The sequence below is a fragment of the Eutrigla gurnardus genome (genome assembly GCF_963514095.1).
Source record: "Eutrigla gurnardus genome assembly, chromosome: 19".
In the NCBI taxonomy this organism is placed as follows: domain Eukaryota; kingdom Metazoa; phylum Chordata; class Actinopteri; order Perciformes; family Triglidae; genus Eutrigla; species Eutrigla gurnardus.
Genome location: NC_139930.1, coordinates 19,191,288 through 19,214,193, shown reverse-complemented (window position 1 = coordinate 19,214,193; position 22,906 = coordinate 19,191,288). Strand labels below are relative to the sequence as shown.

The following is a 22,906-nucleotide window of genomic DNA, read 5'->3' as shown; positions in this document are numbered from 1 at the left end:
CTGAAATGTATTCGTCTATTTTACATGTTATTTTCCTGTGCAGCCCAACGATTAAACCCACATGACTTTGTAGTAAAATCTAGTTGAGGTCCCAAAGGACCAAAGCTGGGGAAATTCTGAAAGATTTGCATATTGGAAAAGTTTGATTTAAGTTGCTACGTGGAGCTTAGGCAAAGTGGTGCTTTGAGTGAAGTAATATCAGCAGCGTATGAAAAGGGAAGTGGAAATGCAAAGTCACAGGATCAACACGGTTAGATTATCCTGAGGAGGACGTGGATGTCTTGAGCCAAACTTCATGGAAAGTATTTATTTGAGATGCTTCAATCTGGACCGAGCAACATCGCCAGACCTAAAAACATTGAGTCTCGAGTTTGAATACCTATAACTCCATAAATATCATTTCAGACAGTGTGAAATAAGATGAATTTTACTACTTTATTCTGCTGAAAAGGAAATAAAAGTATGAATGTGGGGTGTAAGTTCCCATGCCACACAAAAGGAGCTGTTAGGTAGAAAGACGTTTAAGCAAAAACAGTCAAAAGAAGGAACAAGTAAATAGATTTTCTTTTCCTTTCACTTTTCTGATACAGAGATCTGGACGGTGTTTGCTTTCATAAGGCGATGTTACGTCTGACATGTGTATTTAACCTGAAATCACTTGGCACACCCCGATTACACACAGGTGATCTCCATCTCTCTTATACAACTAAAACCAACAGCTGCATGATTTATGTCCATCACAGGTAAGGGCTTGTCTACTTATGTAATGCTTTTTTTTAACTTACATCCATTTGTAGAGATGTGTTCTCTGGTTCTCTGCCACAGAAACCTATTTTAATCAACGCTAACACTTTGTTTTGTAATTACCGGCCTACAAACCTACCCGTTGTATAAGACTTTTTGCAGTAATCTTCCCCTCTGGCAAGAGATCCCGAATATTGTTAGATAAAAAAACATGACTTTCCAGTTGTGTCGACTAAGCATAGACACATATACAGTGTACTTTCAGATATCTATAAAGCAAATAACTTTTTTTTATTATCTTCAAATCAACAACGATGAACTACAAATAGCTGTTGCACAAAAAACGGGAATTAAACTTAATATATTTATTTTCACAAATATTGCAAATTTTCTAAATTTGTTTAAACAATCATTTTAAAAGAAATGAAAACAGTCTGACAAAATGTAATTTAAAGCAGAAGCTGAAGAATCCCATCACCTCTGGTAAGAAAATCTTATTTTTAATGATTAAATTTGTATATTTGTGTGCCAACATTGTTCTGCATATTCAAAGTCATTCTCAATATTCTTTCAAGTAATAGCTTATTATCCTTAAGACACAACAACTATGTTATCTGTCAAAAAGTGGCTGTAAATCACATACTTGTGATACTACGTGGAGCTCACGTGTATCCTGTTCAGACTTGAAGCGCTCGGTATTTAAAACGTTGGCCTGTTAGCGTTTAGCTACAGCTTGGCAGCGATGCGGCGGTCGACTCTTGGACTTTAGTCGAATATAAAACACATTATGTCTTGTGTCTTTTCATAATTTTCTTCGATGGAAAAACTTGATGAGGTCAAGAGAAGATGTGAAGGAGAATTCTTTATCACACAACAAAGGGATGCTAACGTTTATAGCCTCAAACATGTAAAAACTTTACATGCACATTTAACAGGATTAACATTAAAACTCAACAGTCTTTTATTCTATTGCATGTCAATTTAACAATCAAATCCTCTTGCTTTGACAAACTGCTCCTTGGACGGCGTCGCTGCGTCCTCTGCTCCGTCTTCCCCAGCGAGTACATTTTTAGTATTTCCCTCAGCGTCTATGACCACGGCGGTCCTCTTCAGCTTCTCGTAGCGCGTCTGTCGCTCGGCAACCGCCTCGCAGGCGGCCAGCACCTCGTCGGACTCAAAATCATAGTCCTGCTGGAGCTCCGGGGCGTTGAGGATCTGCTCTTTGGTCTCCTCTTCTTGCCGCGTCTTCTCCTCCGTTGCTAAATGATGCTTCTGGAGGCGGCACGCCCACTCCAGGTCTTCCTGCCACAGGCCGCGCTCCGACGGGCACAGGTGGATGGCAATCTGGAAGGACCTCACGGCCTACGGGGACAAGCACCGCATGAGGTTTCAGACACAAGCTGGTCATGACAGATGGGTGACGGCGGGTTCCCAACACATTTAATCTTTCAGGCCTTTTCATGGCTTCACTGTCACTCTCACAGATGAACGGTGTGACATCCGAGCAGCTGAATGAGCAGGTTAGATGCATCATCAGCATGTTGATCGGCGAGACTCTTAACATCCTTCTTGCTGTGCAGGCAGATTTATGGGTTCATTAAGAAGACATCGATAGCTCTCAGCTGTGCGATATGCAGATCGATGTGAAAATTATTATCCCTATTGGACAGAAATACAAACGGCCTCCGATGGTTTCTGGGACCCTGATGTCAAGGTTTAGCTGTGACAGGAGAACACAACTCCTCAACCTGACCACACAGGTAGATTGTTTAACTAGAGAAACCACATCAGTCTGGTACAAAACCCTCTGGGACAAGGTTGCTTATTTACAGCTAGTACAACCTGCTGTAACCATCGTTTGTCATTAACAGCTGGTACAGTGTGTCGCCGGTGATGTTTTCACCTTGTGAGTCCTGAGTTTGTGAGTCATCTTAACCCAATATGGTGCCGAGGACAACTACTGTAGCGGGAACTACCACAGAAGTGGGTTTTAGTACTTTACAAGCTGTTCATATGTCTCTTTGTGGTCACATTTTGTCAATGCCATAGTGTTTGCGACCGTGCAAGGCCCGCCCACTTTGAGCCCCAGGCCCGATGTGGCGTGGAGGCCGGTGTGATCCCATCACGAGTCTCTTTTGTGAATATTTTGTGACTGTGCCCTGCTCTTTGCTGATGACTGAGATAAAAGATTCAGATTTGTGTCTTAGCTGCCGTGTATTTTGGAAACTGAACTAATTTGTCACATTCAAACACTTATATGAAGTCGTTACCGATCCGTTCAAATATGCTCAGATCGGCCCCGATAATGATCCTCAGGATCAGCTCAGGACATCTCTCATCGAAGTGCAACACTAAATCGCTGTTCCCCTACAAGCACTTTATACAGATTAGATGACACATCTCTAATGAGTCTTAACGAGGCCAACCTGTGGTACAAGTCGGGCCAAAGAAGCTTCACTGATACATCACAGATACATTTAATGACGAACACAAACCAAAACTCCCAACTGGCCTTTCTTGAACCATCACAAGAGCTGAGAAAATGCCGCCAAAAAAACATCATCTTATGCGAGTCATGTCACTGCGTACAACACTGATGTGAAATGTTCCCCACCCATCATATAAATAACCTGCACCATCAAATTGAACTGAAAACGTCTTTGGCAGGTTCACCGTAACAGATTTTTGACTAATGACACCGTCTGGTGCCTGAAACAACGCGTCATGTTTCATCTTGAACCGACTGAACGCCCATCATGTTTATATTCCCCAAAGTAATCCCTCAACAGACGAGATGCCACGCTAGGCAGGTTAACCGGCACCTCTGTGGTAATGAGAACAAGATAAACGCTGATGGAGCCGTCATGCTGTCAATGTCCGTTTCCAATGTTTTTAAAACATTAAAATCAAAATCAAGAGTGTTTGTTTTATTTGGGTTCTTTCCAGGAACGGAAACTGAAGCAGGGAAGGAAAAGAAGAGACTCATAAAAGAGAAAATGGGTAAATCACTGCACTCACAAACACTAATAAACATGTCGATGCACACAAAACTCTGAAACTTGACTGGGCAAGTCTTGCTAAAAATAGATGGGCCTCATTCCCCCCTTCCTTCCCCATAAGTTCATTATACAAAAGTTTAGTGTTCCCTCAAGTATCTTTCAACACTCATTGTTGTTGTGAGTGCAGTCGGACAGGTCTCTCCTCTCTAGGAGTGAAGGCAGCGACATTAGCTCTAGGGGGTTCAGCCCTGTTTGCTTGGCTCTGAACGGGCGTGCGGTATAACTGAGATCTGCGGGTTTCATACCCTCGCATGTCTCGGCGTGTTCCGATGCAATGTGAACAATCGTCCGAGCCGCAGGCGAGTGGGCGTGCTTCGAAAGAGGAACATCTCGGAGGAAGTTAGCAGAAAGAAGTAAACAGAAATAACTGACGTATCTGAACAAAGCGAAGACACGACTGATTTATAGTCTGCAAGAAGAAGAAAGGGGTGGTTTGTTGCAGAATCAGACGTTAAATAGTTAAATGGGGACGTTCTACTGAAGCTCATCGACTGTTACGCAACGCCATGAGTGAATGTCGGGGGGTGTGTATACTTGAAAGCTTTTATTTTGGTGTGTTTTCATGGGCAAATTGGCACCTTTTTGAATGCCTTTTGTGTGAATCACCACACTGAGTCACCCCCACTAATACACCATCCTCTGTAATACCGGTAATCAATGTTATGCTTTTTGTCTCCTCCTTTCGTGTCTCCTCCCGCTCCCGAGTCACAAATTCCTCCATCTAGTACTCTCGTTTGTTGACAGCCCTGAATGGGATATTCCTATTGGTTTTCCTTTGGAGTGCATTTGCCAGCCATACTCACCAGGTCCACCTCCCCCAGGTTGAGCTGGGCTCGGCCCAGAGTCTGCCAGCCCTCCCACCACAGGGGACGAAACTTCACCGCCATCTCCGCCGCCTTCACAGCAGGAAACACTTCCTGCAAAATGGTCAGGACCTGTGGAGAGACCAGATATGGTTGAAGACTAGTTGAAGAGTTACCTAAAAAGCAGAAATTCCATTCAATTTTTTTGTCTTTGTCTTTCTGTAATGCATTTTAATTTTGCCTTTATTTTCTTTTGATTCTTCTACTTTGTTCACTTTATTGTATGACATGTTATGATGTGAAGCACTTTGAGTCTACCTTGTGTATGAAATGTGCTATACAAATAAAGTTGCCTTGCCTTAATTTCATTTCTGATTTCTCATTATTGCAAACGGAATATCTTTGGGTTTCTGGGAGCGTTGGTGAAACAAAACGAGACATTTAAGCGATATGTCATTTAGGAAACAAGCTGTCAAGAAGCTTAAACCATAAGGCTCAATTTACACGACAGTCGGTGTGAAAATGAAGCATATTTGAGAGAAAAATGTATTCATGAAGCTGACTAATTATTGTCAGTGTTGAAGGGGAGGTTTCTGCACAGGACTGTTCTCTCACATCATCTGAAACGCTTTGTATTGCTGCCAACTGTCAGAAGACGGTGCATACAAGTCGACTTTGACAGAGCAGTTGAATACATCCAAGAAGATGTGGTGACAGATTTCCTCCAGAGCACACTACGGTCCGCTGTGACAGACGTGCAGCGTGACAGCGGACGCAATAGTCACAACACTGATCGAGTTTAATCGGAAGAAAGTGATGAAGGGAAGTAGGGCTGGCGTCAGTGGAACCATCCTCGTCATATCAGTAATGAGAACATGATGAGGTCCAGATTATTTTTAGCCTGATAATGCACACTAATATTTAAGATGTGCTGTACATGTTTAGTCATACACAAGACATCTGAGCTTATGTCATGCTTTAAGTCATAGCATCGGGGCGGAAAGAAATCCCATTTGTAGTGGTTTTACAGGCTTGGCCCTATAATGATTTCCTTCTCAAATATCATATAATGGGTTATATTATATCAGGCATACAATGGATATAGCTGTATGGAGAGACTATTGTGTTAGTCGTCATAAATGAATGAGAAAGAATGGAGTTTGTCCGTCCATCTCCTCTGGCTTCTCCACTTATTCCTCCAAATATATGGGAACCATTAATTTCCGAATACCTGCATGTTAGAAGAAAAGGAAAATGAAGCCGAGGATTGATGGCGAAGTATGAGTCACAGAGCTATTGACCGGGAGGAAGAGGAAGTGAGAGGGACAAAGAAGAGGAGCTAAAGAATCGACGTGAAAGTGACTGACTGCAAATTTGCTCGGATTAACTTCTTATATCCTGGAGACAAAGCCACTGTCAGATCATCCTACCAAGATGTAAAACTACAACCCCCATCTCTAAAGGCAGCTGTTGGACTACAACACTTGTCCTGTACCAGGAAGCAGCAGAAACATACAGTATCAGCCATGTGGTTAAAGGCAATTCTAACCACGTTACCCAAAGACTCGCAACTAGCTGCTTTTTAGTTGCATCATGGGTAATGTAGTTTTGGCAAAGAATTTTAATGCGTTTCAATCCAATTCCTTTGAAGAGAAAGAGCTGTAGACAAGTTAAGTATGGTGAAATAAATAGCAAATGTCAAAATGTGGATTTACCTGAGACTTCATCTCGTACAGTAGTGGGTTGTCTGGAGTCAGCTGGATGGCCTCGTCCAGCTTCTTAATGGCCTCCCAGTGCCTGGAGAAAACACACCATATAGAACGGAGGGATTACTCGGACAAAAATAGTTTGTTTATGGCATCATAAACCATAACCTGACTGCTACTGGTATGCTGTAAACCGCGGTCTGATATGCAGCTAAGCATGTGAATTATTTATAGTGCATGAATGTTGGCTATGATCTGAAGCTACCGAAAGCTATCAACGCCGCATTGATTTCAACATCTGTATTCACGTTTTAGGATAATGCAGTGTTGAGTCATAACAGACTCATATAGCCATCTCATAAAGCAATTCATTTAACACACAGACAGTTTTATTGCCTCCGCCCTGAGGTTTGATATATGTTGCAACCTAACCTGATATTAGTTAGTCCTTATTTTCACTCAAATAAACATTTCTAAAATGAAATTTTTACTTTTTTTTCTCTTTTGTCTTATAGAATGAAAAGGGGAGGAATGTCTCCCAGAACAATAAGCTAAAATGACGTCATGCTCACTCCAACAATCCTCTCCTCCTGAAGTCAATATTGGCTCAAGAAACATTTCAATAGCCTGATCGAGACAAAGGCTGAGACAATGAGGTGAAATCCTGGCCTTGACAGTACAACACATGTCTTCATCTTTTATAGCGTTATGGAGAAGGATATCCTGAAATAATCCAGATGCAATTAAACCACACAATGAGACCATTAACACTGATCCAGTTATACAACTTGGATTACAGCCAGAACCAGGATCCTTAGAAAACACACACCACTGCATTAAACGGTAGGAGAGGAAATGGAACTAGCAGTGTGGAAATCTCACCAACATATGAGGCAAAAGACTGCAAAATCATCGGAGGAAATTGAGCAATACGCAGCTAAAAAAAACAACAACCATCAGTCACCGTATGGGCAGGGTGAGAAGATGAACAGAAGCCTGCGATCACTGGAATGATGGAAGTACACACTCGTATGTGTAGTTTAAAGAAAGCGTGAATAAATATGGGAAAAAATGAGATATGTCCAGCATGTTATTGTGCCGAAATGAGCAGAGGGTTGGAACAATATTATCATTTCACAAACTGCTGTCTAAAAGAAGGAAACACGCCCAATTCACAGTAATGATGACAACACTTACACCAGTAATCTAAACCGCAGAACAAAAAGCAACGACCCTGAAAAGAAAATTAGCGTTTGAAATAGCCTCCGAGGACCAGAACACCTCCAGCCAAACACGATTGACTCAACAGGGCAGATGGAAGACAAATCAGTAAACTATGTGGAGTATTTGGCCTCCACAGAATCCCAACATCTTCCAAAGAACTGTTAAAACGAACAGTAAAACAGACGAAGCAAGGCATGACTGTACATATTTTTTTAAGCTGATGTTTGAGCCAAGGAGAGAACTGTCAATCATCTTTTGAACTATACTTGAAATTACAGTCTTAAGCAAATGTTTGTTGAGCCTGGGTCTTTCAGAGGTTATTGCAAATTAATTATTCAGAAGATGCCCATCATAAAACTACCTTTACAAAAGGAATATCTGCATCATATAATTATCAATGTTGGTTTGTTTGTTTCACCCTTCATTTATCAGTCAGACAGTTTCTTCCTTTCATCTGCAGTTTATGAATAATAAAATGTCAACAAGTTTGTTCACGCATACACAGCGGTGACGGAGCGGGGAGCCTGTCTCACCCGTATTAAGATTCTACTCTATGTCAGCAATAGCTGATCTTACATAAAACATGTTGGCGTGCTGCCGCGTGAAGATTACTGTCTGTAGGTAGTTTATTCTATTCTTCTGTAATGTTGCGTACTGTTTTAAATGTTCACTGTCAAATCTGGCTTAATATTGATTGCGCTTCGGTAACTTCGGCAGTCAAAGAACGTGGAATTGCGACTTGGGATCCAAGTAAAATGACATGCAATGAGCCAAATGCCTACTGCAACACCACGTGACTCATCATGAGATTCGGATCAAACAGGTTTGAGAGGAGGTCTTCAATGACATCAGGAGCATGTGAACCCTGGTAATGATGGACTGACATCGGAGGTCAATGTTGTTAGAGGAGAAAACACTCCTGGCTGACATCCCCAACCAGACACCATCTCAAATCTCTCAACAGCCATTACGGCGCAGCGAGACATCATTTCCCCGGCAGAATCCACTTTCTCCTCGCAAACACGATTACAGGGCAGTCACTAAGGGCAACAAAATTACATCTACTGGACCGAGGAGGGGTTTCACAAAGTGATTGTTATTTGGCTAAAAGGGTCAATTATCATAGGAGAAATATCCAACATCAGCTTAAAAAGCATGCCTTTTTTGTTTACTGGGTGACATTTGGAGTTATGCAGTGAAGTAAGTAGTTTCAAAATTCACAAACACTTACAATGATCATTCTTCAACATATCATTAACTTTCTACAAGCATATACTTCAGTGGGTCCTAAAGTAGATTGCAGGAGCAATTTAAACATGTCTTCACACACACACACACAAAAAATGCCTTTTCTGTTTGAAAAGCTTTCTTTAAATTGCTCCATGCTTTGCCTTTCCTCCCCTCTAACACTCAATATGGGTTGACAGACCTGAAAACCACAACACCTCCCAAAGCCCACATGTAAATTGTTATGTTCATTCAGTGATCTCATCCTGAGAGGTAAATAGCTCTTTTGGCTTTTGAAATCCAAATCTATTAAAAAAACAATATGATTGCAGAACCCCTTCAAAAAAGCCATTAAATAAAATACAGGGGGGAAAACCTCAACCTTAGATGGCTCTTGGGTGTGTCTTTGAATCACACTTCTTATCTGAGTTACCATAGCGCCCTCCCTTGGAAGGTTTCTAGTATGACACGTCTAGTAGACATCCCCCCTCCCTCCTTTCCCTGAGTATATTTATTATTTACCTATTGCTCGTCTTTACAGATCCTGCATCAGGAGACTCGAGTGGTTGGTTCACTGGCTATGCTAACCCTCTCTTGACAGTATGACTAAGTATTAATCCAGAAGCAGACAGACATGACATGAAAGACATGAAGCCCACAATACCATGAAATCAAACAAGATTCAAGTTATAATCTTGCTTGTGATGAACAGATGAAATGCTGATATATGTGTTTGTCTGAGTGTGTTATTATATATTGGTTTAAAGCTGTCACTGACAGCAATCACAGAGCAAACAGCATCCCTCTTCACCTGCCATGCTCGGCCAGCACTGCGCCTTCATCCTGCAGCCTCTTGCTCTGGGCTGCACAGTCCTCCAGCAGGACCTCCCGCCGTCGCTTGATGGCGTGCAGCCAGTCCACCTCCTCGGTCTGACTTGGTCCGGCGTCTTCGGTCTTCGCTGCCTCGGCCTCGAACTGCTGCACCACCGACTTTGACACCTTCTCGCCAACTTTCCTCTTCCAGCCAAATGAAGCCATCCTGTACGGGGGAGACAGTAGCGGTGGTTACTGACAAGATATCCCATCTATCTCATCGGATATCAGTATTCAACCAATACCGGGAAATGCACGGAGATCGACTATCTTTTTTAAATATCAGAAAACTCGCCTATATGGCAGCCACAGTTTGGTGTAACTTCAAGGCATATCTCGCAACTAGCTTAACGAACGGATAAACAAAAACAGGAGGCTAGCTTACGTTAGCTATAGCAACATAGCTGAAAACTAACTTGACACCTCTCGAGTACGTTTGCTCACACAATTTAACACTTTATTCGACTTTGACACAACATATTACACCTAATCTTGTCATGTGAGGACGGTAAAAAAAACTATGCTTACGAGGTATACGCACAGACTTTCCGTTGGCAAAACCGAACAAGCTAACGGCTGCTAGCCATGTTCGGTGACCCGGAAGTTGTAGTAATGTTTACCTCGTCTCTTAAAGAGACACGAACCGCGTATTTAATGTTGATATACTGGCACGCCAACGTCATAAAACACCATCTATTTATACTAAAGTATTTGTGTACATTTTATTTTTCAGGAAATGTTGTTACTAAAATACGATGTCTGGGATGGATGCTCCATTTTGTCCACTAGATGGAACCATAGGGATGGCTTATGTGTGCCACAGAAGATGTAATATTTTATTAATTTTAATGCAAAATTAATCTTAAAGGGCCATTGCTTTCCATGCCATATTATTACATAGAATAACCCTAATAGCTTAAGTAGTTAGTGAGATTTCAGAATAATAAACACTGTTAATTTCATGGCTGTGACAGCAGTTTGTACTATATTTCAAGTTCACGTGACTTCATTTTTTTTTAGCTGTCCAAACACTAGAAACATGCAGAGAAACTTACAGCAGAATTATGTGCAATTTAGCAGTTTATTAGGCAGTTGTGTATACAAATGATTTCAACACTGTCCATTCAGATTTACACCGGTCAATCTGGTAGGGTCCCTTTTCACAACAAACAAAAATAAAAACAATATTTCTTTGAAGCAGTCCAAACAGATGACAGACTGACAGAATTTATCTACAGTCCGCAAGGACGCTACTCCATAAAGGTCACGGTTTCACACATTATTCTTCCCTACAAACCCCACGAAAAGTTTTGTAATCAAAACTCGCAACTGTCCTATAAAACTAAAAACGTTTAGTTTTACAATATCTCCTCAAGACCATAGTGCATTTCTCCACCATGATCATGATATTTCATAAACTCTAGTTTTAAAATTGAGACATAAAAGGTCAAAAAGACAAAATACCAACTAAATATTTCAGTCCAAACCTGCCCCTTAGGACAGTAAGAGAAACAAGATTATCGCAATTATTGTCACTCTTGGCAATTTTTTATTATACCTCTGAAATGTAAAATCGTTTATACCAATGGCATATTTCTGATTTTTTATTTTTTTTTAAAGCTGCAGAGAGCTAAACACTGGGAACGGATCCTTGAGCAATTGCTAACACCTCTTATCACAAATAAAATTTGCCTCTTAAGTGACTGATATTATAATGAGAACATGCAAAGTTCTTTAAAACCTAACGAAACCAGTTTAGCGTTCAAGTTTGCTTTGTCTTCTTCTGTTGCCATAAAGAAAAAGGTGGTAGCAGTTACTGAGGTCCACAACAGTTTGGCGTCAACAACGAGATGTTTATTTTACATTTTGCCGTTAAGGAAATTTTAACGCAAACACTTAAAATAATCTGTGAATTCTTAATGACCGAGTTGTGAATTAACAACACTGACTAAATAATTTGTGGACGTGAAACCTTCAAATTGCAAAAAAACGAAAAAAAAAAACATGCCAATGATTCTGATCAGCACTGGATTCCAACTTTTACTGACATAAAACCGATTAACAGTACTGGATAATGATAAGGCAGCCAAACAACACACCGCTTCAAACTTTAAGACTAGACAGGAAATGGAGGGAGACGCATCATACTTGTGATTAAAGACATATCCAAGACTTTGTGAGCTTGTGAGTATATGGACTTTTTTTTTTAATCAAATAAAAACAAATCACCCACACATTTATAATCCATGTGCAATATTTTCTCTCCTACCAGAATTGCAATCAACCCAGCAGGACTTAACAATTCCAAGCTCACAAGATTGTTTCAGGTTCGAGTATGTAAACTTTTTTTCTTCCTCCAAGGTCAACCTTCAAGGGAATGTGTGGGCAATAAAAACAATATTGTGGATGTATTCACTGCCAATAGACATTGCCCATGCACTGCATGTAACTGCTACTAATCATTTTTTTCTCCATTTACACATGTGATGGATTGGCATATACAAATTGGATGTAGGCAAAAGGCATTTCATTCAGTAATCATACTCAAATCCTAAATCATTAATCTAAACAAAAATAAAGATAATACAACAAAAAAAAGTCAAAATCAATTTGTCATTTAAATATGCGACACTGAAAATGATATATTTCTAGAATTTGACTGTCATGGCAAAATACCTCTTAAATGGTAAAAGCAGGCTATATTTATCTGGAAAGACAATCAAGTATCAGAATAATTGCGATTGAAGGAAAAAGCTGTGATATTGATTTATAAACCAGACTGTAAAAAAGGAAAATATATACCATCCAGCAATAGATAGATCTTGATGCAACAAAGAAAACAATTCAATTTCCAATAGAACTATCACTCCATCCAATGATAAATATATTCATGTCTTTATATATAAAAATGTAGGGGACAGACAAATTCAAACATTTTTTTACAACGAGGACAAATTTGTGAAAATTTAGTCTCTGACAACTCAAATTCACAAAAAACAAACAACCAAACATAAATCTGATGAAGCATTCTTTCGTCCCTGACACAAGACAGAAATAAAGGGGTCATTGCACTTCTTCAGAGTCTAATGAATGTGACGGGCATGGAAACCCTTGTTAGCGAGTGCAGCGCCCCGATACATCTGCACCACTTCTCTGATCCCCACAGAGAAAAACAAAATAAAACCAAAAAATAAAAACAAGAGCAGCAGGAAATAAAAGAAACTTGTGCAAAAGTGCTTCCTGCATCCTATACGACTGCCAACCGAACCCCTCAACACGTGGCTTCCTTCTCTGCAGGCAAAAACTTGATCTTGTTCTCTGTACTGGAAAGCAGTGGTCACTGACTACAGTACAGAAAATTCAGTGTAATCACTTGCGCGTATATGTATAGGTGGGATGTGGACATTTGCCATTAAATTGATCAGGAATTGTAAAACCCGCTCCTAAATGTTGTTCTGTCCTAGTAGCTCATCTTTCCAATAACCTCTTACAGTCCCTGCCAGCTGACTACACATCCCTTTCCACTTCGGGAACACTAACCTGCGTCAGCGTCATGGAACCGTCACTTCATCCTCAGCGGGGATGAATTGAGCCATGAATTGGTTGCATGCTTATTGCTATAAAGACACTCGGAGAGGAAAAAAGGCTAGCGATTGTTTTGCAAGCTATCGTGCAAGTAGTTTAATAAGATTTGCACACATCTCAAAGAACTCGATGGTGTGGCTTCCCGGTCGGGGGACGGTCGGGGCGTCCACCCCTCCCGTTGAGTCGATGGATGAGGTCAACGACGACGCTAAGGAGCCTTCCGCCGCCTTGGTGGGGGTGGGCACAGTGCTAGACGTAGCTGGAGCATCTGCCCCCTCTACATCGTTCTTAATAGTTGTGCGGTAGTTGCCAACGGACCCAGATCGTAGAGGGGTAGCAGTTCCAGATTTTGTCTCCAACATGTCATCTAAATAAGACAAGACACAAAAAAATAAATAAAAAAAACATACAAATGTCTTGATCATTATATATTTCTTTCCAGCTGTAGAGGACACTATAAATTATTGTTTTGTATGTAGTTGTGGGCGGTTGGGAGACTTTATAAAGCTATCAGCTTGAGCAATCAACCTTTGATTTGATGCCAAGTTTAAATCAGCCTTCATTCCTTAAAACTATCAGTTACAACGGCAGCTAAACATTAACACCGTGGCTGACTTGGCTATAGCATGAAGTCAAAACTCAGTCTCATGCCCTTTACACAGCATGCCTTTGCAACATTAATTCAGCTCGTAACAACACTCTTATCTCATATTTGCCTTTGAGGTACCGCCGCGCACACACAGACAAAAAGTCTAAGCCCTCAACTCCAAGTCAATCATTCATGAAGTGTGCACTGAGTGAGTGCTACAGGACAGAATCCAGGTAAACAACCCCCTAGATACAGGGAAGTGGATTCAGGGTGGACCAGAATATCTTGTCAATGTTATCAGGTTATAAACTTAAAAACAAATGAAAGAAGTATGAGATTAGTTTAAATGATACAAGTAACATTAGAGAGCAAAACAACTAGTCTTTCCTATTATACCAACTTTTAGCTTTCAGGTTTAACAGTTTAACTCCAAGGCTTGATTATATTTGTAAACATATTGATACAGAAGAGTTTGGTTGAAACGTACCGTCTATGCTACGGAAGTCGAGGAGGTAGGTTCTACTGTCCACCTGGTAGAGTTGAAGGCTCATCTTGGTTTGCATCCCGGTAATCGGATTCTTCCTTCTCACACGTAGATAATATGGATTCGCAACCTGGAGTTGAACGGTGAAGAAAGAATGACCGTATAAAACTACATCTTTAAATGTACTCTGATAACACAACTTCTTAATTTAGAGTTAAGTAACATAATCACAACTCTAATTACTGGTCCAATGCTTACCTTCCACTCATAATCCAGCTGTTTCATCGCACGGCACACTTCTGACATGATGTCATTGGGTCTGCTCTGACTCCGGATACCCAGGTGCCACTTGGCCCTTCTAACACCCTGGTGCTTGGACTTCAGGGGGTTCAATTCATCCAGTGTGTGGCGAGGCCTGGGTGGAGCCTCTGCCAACAGGAATGGTACGCGCTCGGGGTGGGCCTTGATAGTGCCGCCCACAGCTGCACCAGACGAGGTCAGGTGCTGGTCATCTAGAAAAGAGTCGGGGGGGCTGGATGCCAGGTAGAAATCCTTGGCTTCATTCATGATGCGACGATTGTCAATGATGAGATGGTAGGCCACGGCTAGCGGATCCTGATGATTGCGACTGTATATGCAGGTCAGGACCTCCTCCTCTGTGCACTCAAACTTCTCACAAACCTCCTTCAGGGCTTCATCGTCAATCATGTTGTTGCTGTAGGAGGGGTCCTCGGGGAACAAGTACTTGGGTAGGCCCTCTTTAAACCACTCATCCTCTCTGCAGGAGAAATTATATTTGTAGTAAAACAGACCACAGACCGTACATCTTAGAATCTAGACTTTGAAATTAATGTAGTGAGGCTCACCGGATCTCTTTGATTGTGGCTCTTTTCATGGGGTCCACCTGCAGCATGTGTTTGAGGAGGCTTATTACCGAAGGGTTCAGATACTGCGGGGTGAAAAAGATCCCGTCGCAGATCTTCTTAAAGAGCGTTGGCACGTGGTCGTCATCAAAGGGGAGCGTCCCACACAACAAGGCATAGAGAATGACCCCACTGCTCCAGATGTCTACCTCTGGACCAGCATACAACCTGAGGATGAGTAAAAGGAAATCCTGTAACCATGAAAGCAACTTGCTGGGTTTTTGTTTATTCAGCAGTATCTTGAGCTGTGTCAATGGCAACTTTGAATGACGCCAACACAAATCTTACCTTCCTGAGATGACCTCAGGAGCAGCATAGTTAGGAGAACCACAGCTTGTTCGGAGGAACTCTCCGTCTGACATCATGTTTGATAATCCTGCAAAAAAATAATAATCCACATGATACACTTAATTTAGAGTTACTGTACTATTGTGTCCATACATTTTACATTTAAATAACGTCCTGTATAACACCCGTTTTCCATGCTCTAAGGAGGCAACACCAGGGACTTACCGAAGTCTGCGATCTTTGCATTCATGTGTGCATCAAGCAGCACGTTTTCAGGCTTGAGGTCCCGGTGCACCACCATGTGCCTGTGGCAGTAGTCCACTGCTGAAATAATCTGCTGGAACAGCCGACGAGACTCCTTTTCATCCAACTGACAAACAAGAAATGATTCATTGAGTGTGATCTCGTCTGTGCGTCAGTTATCACATCACAGCTGACTAAGCAGCGCTTCGTCTGGTGTTTTGACATCTTTAACAGACTCTGTTTTTGGCTCAAAGGTTGCCGTGTCCGCACCAAAGGCTGGTTACGACTCAGAAAAGTACATAATGCATTTTTATATTCTGGTTCCTTCATTTAAAATAAAATATACAATATCTGCTAAATATGGCACAATGGAAAGAGTGAATGAAAAAATCAGCATTATAACAGATTATAAGACCTTTTCTGGCATCGTAGTGCATTACCTTTCCATTTTTGCAGATATAGTCAAAAAGCTCGCCTCCTGAGACGTACTCCATCACCATGAAGATATCTGTCGGGGTGCTGATAACTTGATACCTGCAGACACAAAGTTGACACATTATTAGAATATATAATAACACTGCTCAAACAGACATTTATCAGTCATTGTGATTCAAGTCATGCAGTGATGCGATTAAAAACACATTAAATTGTTATGCCTTGCTCATGAAAATAAACCCATTAGTACACATTTTACCCTCACAAGACCAAATTAAATAAACTACAGGTGTGAAGGCACCCGTGGTTAGTGAGCCTAGTTTTCAAACAACAAAATCTTAGTAGTTTATCTCCGTAGCTTAACAGCCTCTGCAGCTCTGAATCCACAAGCCTTAAAATACAGAAGGAATGTAAGGTCACAGACAGTCATCTTAAATACACCATCACAAAATTGCCAAGTCAGTCTAAAGGTGACAAATGTGTGTCATCACCAACGTTTCATCAGTGACATGTGACAGATGTTGACTAACTAATCACCCCATCTGTCACAATTGCTGCAAACACCCTGTCAACCAAACGAAGGTGCATTGTGTTATCGTGCTCGACTTCCTCAGCAGACACTCAACGGTTTGCACTTTGCCCTAGTTTTTGTGTGTTCTGTCAAAGATGGGATCTCTCTCTCTCAAACAGACACAAAACAGAGTTTACATTCTTGTGCACGCATGATGTGGAGCTGGTATTTCAGGCAATTAGCCACACCTCATGGTCACTTTAATGGCCCTGTATCTGTGGCCTTGGGCCTTTGCTGCGGACAATCGCATACCAGGTAGGCAGTACCTCGGAAATGTTCTAAATCACTACTTGATGCTCATGTGCATTAAAGCACCAACATGCAGAACATACATGCACATGTTGTCTGCAGAGCCGGGAACTATTTCAAACAGATCACATGTTTGCTTTGGCAAATACACACATCTGGACAACTGCACAACACAGACCCATGAGTTCTGTGAATACTAAATTGAAGGAGAGAAGATTGCATGGCATGACAAAAGATCGTGATAAAGACTTTTTTTATACTAGAAACAAAAGATCACCTAAGAGGATAACCCAAGCAGGCAATAAAGCAGAGTGAGCCAAGGACTGAAAGGAGAGGAGACTGGGTCAGACTGATATCACGTGGATGTTTTCTAAAACACACCATTAAAACCTGCAAATAGCTCAGTGGGAGGCATTAATGTGGCGGCATGGGGATTATGGAGCGGTGAGCAGGGTGTAATCTAGGACTTACAGTTTAATTATGTGAGGATGCCTGAAAAGCTTGAGGTTCTGGATCTCCCTGCGGATCTTTCCCACCACGTCCAAACTGCGGATCTTCTGCCTGTTCAAGATCTTCACGGCCACTTGGTGCTTGGTCAGCTCATGCTGGCCCACTGCAGGATAAAACAAAATGTTGACACGAGTAAACACCAATTTCAACACAGGACATGCACTGCTGTTCAGAAATATATAGAGTCACCTGTTGTATAGTACCTTCCTTCAATAATGACTATTTTAGCAAAGACAAAAAGTATAATACCTCCCCCCAAAATACCCTTCAAATTGGTTTCCCAGTCCAGATAAGAATAAGTAGCCCTACTCATTAATGAACCACGATGCTGCTTGGGTTATGGCTTTAAATATTTTGGATAGTTGTTTTTCTTTTAGCCATCTGCAGTCTACTTAATAGTTAAACCCGGAGAGGTTTTGTCAGTCTATAGTATGTTCACTGTTCTATTGTTTCTAATTATTGTTCTCAAGCAAGTACTACTAGAATCATCTCACTGGTGTGATTGTATGCACCACCGGGAATTTAGACGACCGAAGTTGTCTGTAAAAAGAAAGGTCTGTGCTCTCCCAGCGAAGAGGTAAGATAACATAATAATTGCAGCCGCAACAGTTGCAAGTTTCAGAAAAGGTTCAAGAACGTGGCAGAGGGCTTCACGCCATGCAACTCAATGGCAACTCCAGCTAAGTTTCAAGCAACTAAAGTTGCGTGAAAGTTTCATTGCGTAAAGTCAGCCTGCGACGTAACGAAATTATACCTGACAATTTGTAGTTGTGGTATTCGCGATATAGTCATTTAATACATCTCATGTACCAAAGAGGGAAATATCTGGCTGTTATGCCACTAAATGCTCCACTATGTTCAACGACTACTCACTAACTTTGTCCTTTTGACCTTTAGTCCTGGTTGAATTCAGAGCTTTTTGCTGAACTAAGCTAAGTAGAGGCCGGACAATGAACCAAAAGAGAAGTTGTGGGCTGAAAAACTAAAACATTGAGCTAAAGGATGCTCACTTTTTAATTGAAGGGAAATGCTGTGTAAAGTCATATTTTTCTGTGGGTTCATGGCCATTCACATACAAGTAGCCATTAGATCGTATATTAATAATAATGATTATAGCTGCTTTTAAATGTAACAAAATGCCATGAAGTGAAATTGAGGCCTATATTTCTGTAAACACAAGACTTTGAGGAACAAGGTATATTAAAAAAATGGAGGGGGGACAATCCAAGCAGCTAGATTTCATACATTTTAGACATGTATGTTCAGTGGCTTGACAACCCCAAACAGAGGTTTATCTAAACTCAAAGACGTCATCCTTCAGTTGAAGGGAAAACAACTGATGCTGAAACGTTTTCAGCGATATGCAACAGCAGCATCGGTCAGAGGAAAGTATGCAAGCATATCGGAAATGTATAACAGATTATTATAAGGAGAAAACACGATAACGTTTGAATGGATTGTAGGAGATGGGAGTCTGCAAACTGCTGCTATTGATTCAACAGCTGTGCTGACGATCGACAACGATGAGGTGAGCATACATACACATCCAGTTGTCTTAAATCCAAAATAAATGTTATTCCAACGTGCGTTAAGTAAATATGTATATAGACATACTAATCGTGGGCGTAGATTCGGCCGGGTTTGCCCTGCTCCCTCCCCACAAACATCTAGCTGTCTCAACAGAATGGAAAACAATTCATAAGGAGGAGGTCAGAGTTCTGACCAAATGTGTTACCGAGCAGCAGAACTTTCTTACATCATGTTCAAACAGAGAGACAAGGCAAGACTACATGCCTGCATCTCATGAATATGAACCGAGCTAGCACCATAACTATCGCTAGCCCGAGTCAAACAAGGTTTACTTCCCGGTGTCTGTCTTGACAAGCGACTTGTGGCTCTTCTGGCTAGCTCAACAAACGCAACCCGCCGCTAACTAAACGCGATGTGGCAAAACGTAAGCTAATGTCGCGTAACTTTGCATTGCAAAAAAAACCAAGCAAAAAAAACGTCACGTTTGTCGGAAACAAGTTGAGATAACGAGCAGGACGCGGGGACAACAAGTGTGTTACCTTTCCTGCGACAAGTTAGCTTTCCGAGCATGCTAAATTAGCCGCTAAGCTAAAAAAAAAAGCTCTCACTGGCCACCATCTTTCAGGTTTGGCAGGATGCAACACACAGGGCGTTAAGACAGTCGATACATACCTTTAACCTTCCCAAACGTCCCCACTCCGAGTGTATCTCCGAGAATGTAATGTCCAATTTTAACTCTTCCTTCATGTTTCTGTTTTTCCGTCGCCATCTTCCCGCAGTGGCCTTGCTGCCGGGTAGAGCTAGCTGCGAGCTAGAGATGGACCGAACTCCGCTGTGTGCGCGAGCGCGTCTCTACTCGAGCGACTGTGCTCCGCGCGGAGGGTGGGAGGCGCCCCGGCTCGTGCGTGATTCGTCAGAAGCGAGGCGACGTACTCGTGTGGCGTTCAAGTGCTCCCAGTAAACGCCTAAATCGGGCTATAATTATCAACTTTACATGGACTGAACTTTTTTTTTTGTGCCTGGAAAATGTATAGAAGCCTTATTTTGAGGCCAGAGAGAATAGGGAGGAAGTGCACATTAGACATGCATGGGAGGATTAATGAAAAACAATGATGACAGTGGAACATAATCCCACATGCACGGATGAACAGATGCAACAAAATGTAACATCAATTATTTACAGAGAAAGCTAAACAGTGATCCAAGCACTATGGGGAGCTGTGGATCTGCTCAGCCCTGAAGAGCCATATGGGTTAGGTTTTTATTTTTATCAGCCAGACCAGGCGTATATGTTGGTCTGCCTGATATAGATTACCTTTGCCTAAGAGGGGGCATACAAAGTTAGTTTACTGGCAACATACCTTGGCAGTTATACAGGGAGTTACACATCTCATTCTGCATTTCTTGCATTTATGATTTACAGGGTTTTATGGAAATGTGGTCTAACAATGTCAATTTAAAAGAAAATGTGCCCCACTCCATTAGCAAGAGCCACGGATCTTCTTTGGCAAACAGTTGGAGACACATTTTTTGTCATATTGTATTCTATTTGAGGAAACTATTCCAAGGATAGGATGAGCAAATGAAAGCGAACATTTGGTAGGATTAAGAGAAGAGGGACACTCATCTACCACCAGAGACTGAGATTTGCAACACTTTAGTATTCATGGCAACATTGTTTGGAGATAATTCTGGTTATAATAGTTATTGCATGGAAATAAAGGACTGATTAATTGTTGGTTTTGTGCGGCGCTGGTCTGGGTTGATCTCCTTGTGAGTGCTGAGGTCACAAAGGCAGCTGGACGTTGCTGTGTAGTCTCAATTCCTGAGTTTGACCGTGGCCAATTATACTGTATCTCATGTCCCAGAAGGCTGAGAATGAGACGCGGTGTGAATAACAATGAGCTCGTTGGGATGTGAAGAGCTGCTCAGTCACGGTGATTGATGACCAAACACCCTAAAAAAAATCCCAAATCCTACTCCGAAGCACAGCGTCCTGCACTTAAAGGGATATCCTAAATAACTATGTTTTACCCAACATACAGGCTGTATAAATACTGTTTTCACTCGGTCAGTGAGGAACTGTTAAAGAAAGAATGGTCTGGTGGCCCGTTACCACGACGACTCATTGAGGTTTGGTAAGAATTTACAGTTGGAACCAAAAGTCCTTGTCAGTGACACTTTGTGTGTGTGTGTGTGTGTGTGTGTGTGTGTGTGTGTGTGTGTGTGTGTGTGTGTGTGTGTGTGTGTGCCCTCTATATGTGTTTTAAGAATACTGATTAGATTAAAAGTTTTATCCATCGTTTTTTTCCATTTGAGGACACAAGAAGTAATTAAACCTCAGTACAGTAGGCTACTATATTCAGGTATGAATTCATATTAAATATTTGATTTTGTTTCTGTTCTTATTCATCCGGTGGGAATTTGAAAAGTGAGGGGCCAGTGAATGTACACATCTCTAATCACAAACCTCCAGATGTCTACTCGACAGCGACATCTAGCGGTTGGTTGTCAATCCTGCAGGTACAATTTGCTTTCATTCTTTCACAGTCGACCCTTTTGTAAGGCAGGCTTTCTGTGTAACATTTAAGTGTTGGCCCAATTTAAGATGAATTTAATGATAGAATCGGGGATACAAGTGTCTAATCCTTGTGACGAGTATGATTGTTTTAAAATGATGCTTCATTGGACTTTATGTTTTTATTGAGAATAAATATGTCCTCATTGCTCAAAAGGCACATTTTTATCTCTCAGATTTGTAAAAGGATCTCAGTTATAACTGACACTTGCTACTGCATGTTATTATACAGGGCATACTATACGTTATATAGTTTGTGTGATGATGAATATGAACTCAATGGAGCCCAACAGATCAAGCTGGCTTTCTTCATCACCAGCATTCCATGGAAGATGCAATATAGTATTTAATGTAGGCTGTTGGTGACACTAATGGACACAATGTGCTTCCTCATTTGCTTTCCCTCCAGTTTAAAGAGCTTTTCACTTTCTTAATACCAGTCAAATGTCTCATTCATGTCCTGACTTTGAGTGACCAGTAGATGGCAGTATCTTTATTAGAGATGAGCCACTGAGGAGGAGGAGGTCCGATCCTCTGATGCACTTTTACATTCTTATTGCCATGTACCCATGGACCATTAATTACCATCAGCACAGAGTAATAGACCTCTCGAATACTTAACTCAGCAATAACAATTAATCAAGATAAATCAAACAACAAGTGAGGCGATGACTTGAACGAGTTGTGTATATGCTAAGGACACACAACAAATACAAAAAATATAAATAAAAGAGGGCTGAATGTGGCAGAAAATGCAACAAGACATTTTTTCTTTCATTTGAGATGTGAAAAAGTGGATGAAATACAAACAAAAGGTGCAAAATTGTTCCCGATGTGACTTAACATAGTTGATGCAATTAGACCTGACATTTTCCCTGGGGGGGCTGGATGGTTGTTACGTGAGAATCCCACTGTGCCTACGTAAGCTCCTGGTAGCATTACATGCAAGAGTGATGATCATTTTAATTACACAGGTGCTTATTATAATCCTGCTGTATCTGCCTGTTAGCATGCTTATTAAAGTCTCCGCATCCAAACACAACCTGCTCTCTCAGAGACATGAACGGCCTTTAAAAACAGAACAAAAATAAAATTAAATAGGAAAAAGTGATCGTTTGCAGCTGCAGCTATTGACTTTTTTCATGAAAACGTTTTATTGCTCAAGAGTCCGTATGCATACAGATGCATGCACATTAAGCAACATGAAAATGAATGAGAAAAAAATATGGAATGGCATCTTGATGTGGAGTCGAGGTCTGAATACGACCGAATGTCCCTCTCAAAG

General features: G+C 41.3%; 2 protein-coding genes across 3 annotated transcripts; both read right to left on the bottom strand.

The window, feature by feature from the left end:
• Positions 1 to 399: 399 nt before the first annotated feature.
• ttc33 (tetratricopeptide repeat domain 33) lies at positions 400 to 10,255 on the bottom strand. Of its 2 annotated transcripts, none has more exons than XM_084035229.1 (5): positions 10,165 to 10,255; positions 9,575 to 9,802; positions 6,322 to 6,403; positions 4,607 to 4,738; positions 400 to 2,106 (listed from the first exon to the last, which is right to left on the bottom strand). In XM_084035229.1, the coding sequence occupies exons 2-5, from the start codon at positions 9,799 to 9,801 to the stop codon at positions 1,726 to 1,728; spliced, it is 822 nt and encodes a 273-aa protein (XP_083891355.1). In that variant the 5' UTR covers position 9,802; positions 10,165 to 10,255; the 3' UTR covers positions 400 to 1,725. The 2 variants fall into 2 exon arrangements, with proteins under 2 accessions (XP_083891355.1, XP_083891356.1); XM_084035230.1 differs by having other exon boundaries at positions 10,178 to 10,222.
• Positions 10,256 to 10,698: 443 nt separating this feature from the next.
• On the bottom strand, positions 10,699 to 19,883 carry prkaa1 (protein kinase, AMP-activated, alpha 1 catalytic subunit). The gene is made up of 9 exons (XM_084036128.1): positions 19,716 to 19,883; positions 17,475 to 17,616; positions 16,189 to 16,282; positions 15,731 to 15,875; positions 15,506 to 15,593; positions 15,161 to 15,385; positions 14,553 to 15,072; positions 14,298 to 14,424; positions 10,699 to 13,588 (listed from the first exon to the last, which is right to left on the bottom strand). Exons 1-9 carry the CDS (start codon positions 19,810 to 19,812, stop codon positions 13,302 to 13,304), a joined length of 1,725 nt encoding a protein of 574 aa, XP_083892254.1. The 5' UTR covers positions 19,813 to 19,883; the 3' UTR covers positions 10,699 to 13,301.
• Positions 19,884 to 22,906: the final 3,023 nt, after the last annotated feature.

Coding starts and splice junctions, on each gene's coding strand:
- ttc33 (XM_084035229.1), bottom strand. CDS start 9,801: ATGGCTTCATTTGGCTGGAAGAGGAAAGTTGGCGAGAAGGTGTCAAAG. Junction 6,404..9,574: donor GTGCTGGCCGAGCATGGCAG/GTGAAGAGGGAT, acceptor TGTTTTCTCCAG/GCACTGGGAGGCCATTAAGA. Junction 4,739..6,321: donor TGTACGAGATGAAGTCTCAG/GTAAATCCACAT, acceptor GTCTCTCCACAG/GTCCTGACCATTTTGCAGGA.
- prkaa1 (XM_084036128.1), bottom strand. CDS start 19,812: ATGGCGACGGAAAAACAGAAACATGAAGGAAGAGTTAAAATTGGACAT. Junction 16,283..17,474: donor CATCCTCACATAATTAAACT/GTAAGTCCTAGA, acceptor TTGTGTCTGCAG/GTATCAAGTTATCAGCACCC. Junction 13,589..14,297: donor CGACTTCCGTAGCATAGACG/GTACGTTTCAAC, acceptor TGTCTTATTTAG/ATGACATGTTGGAGACAAAA.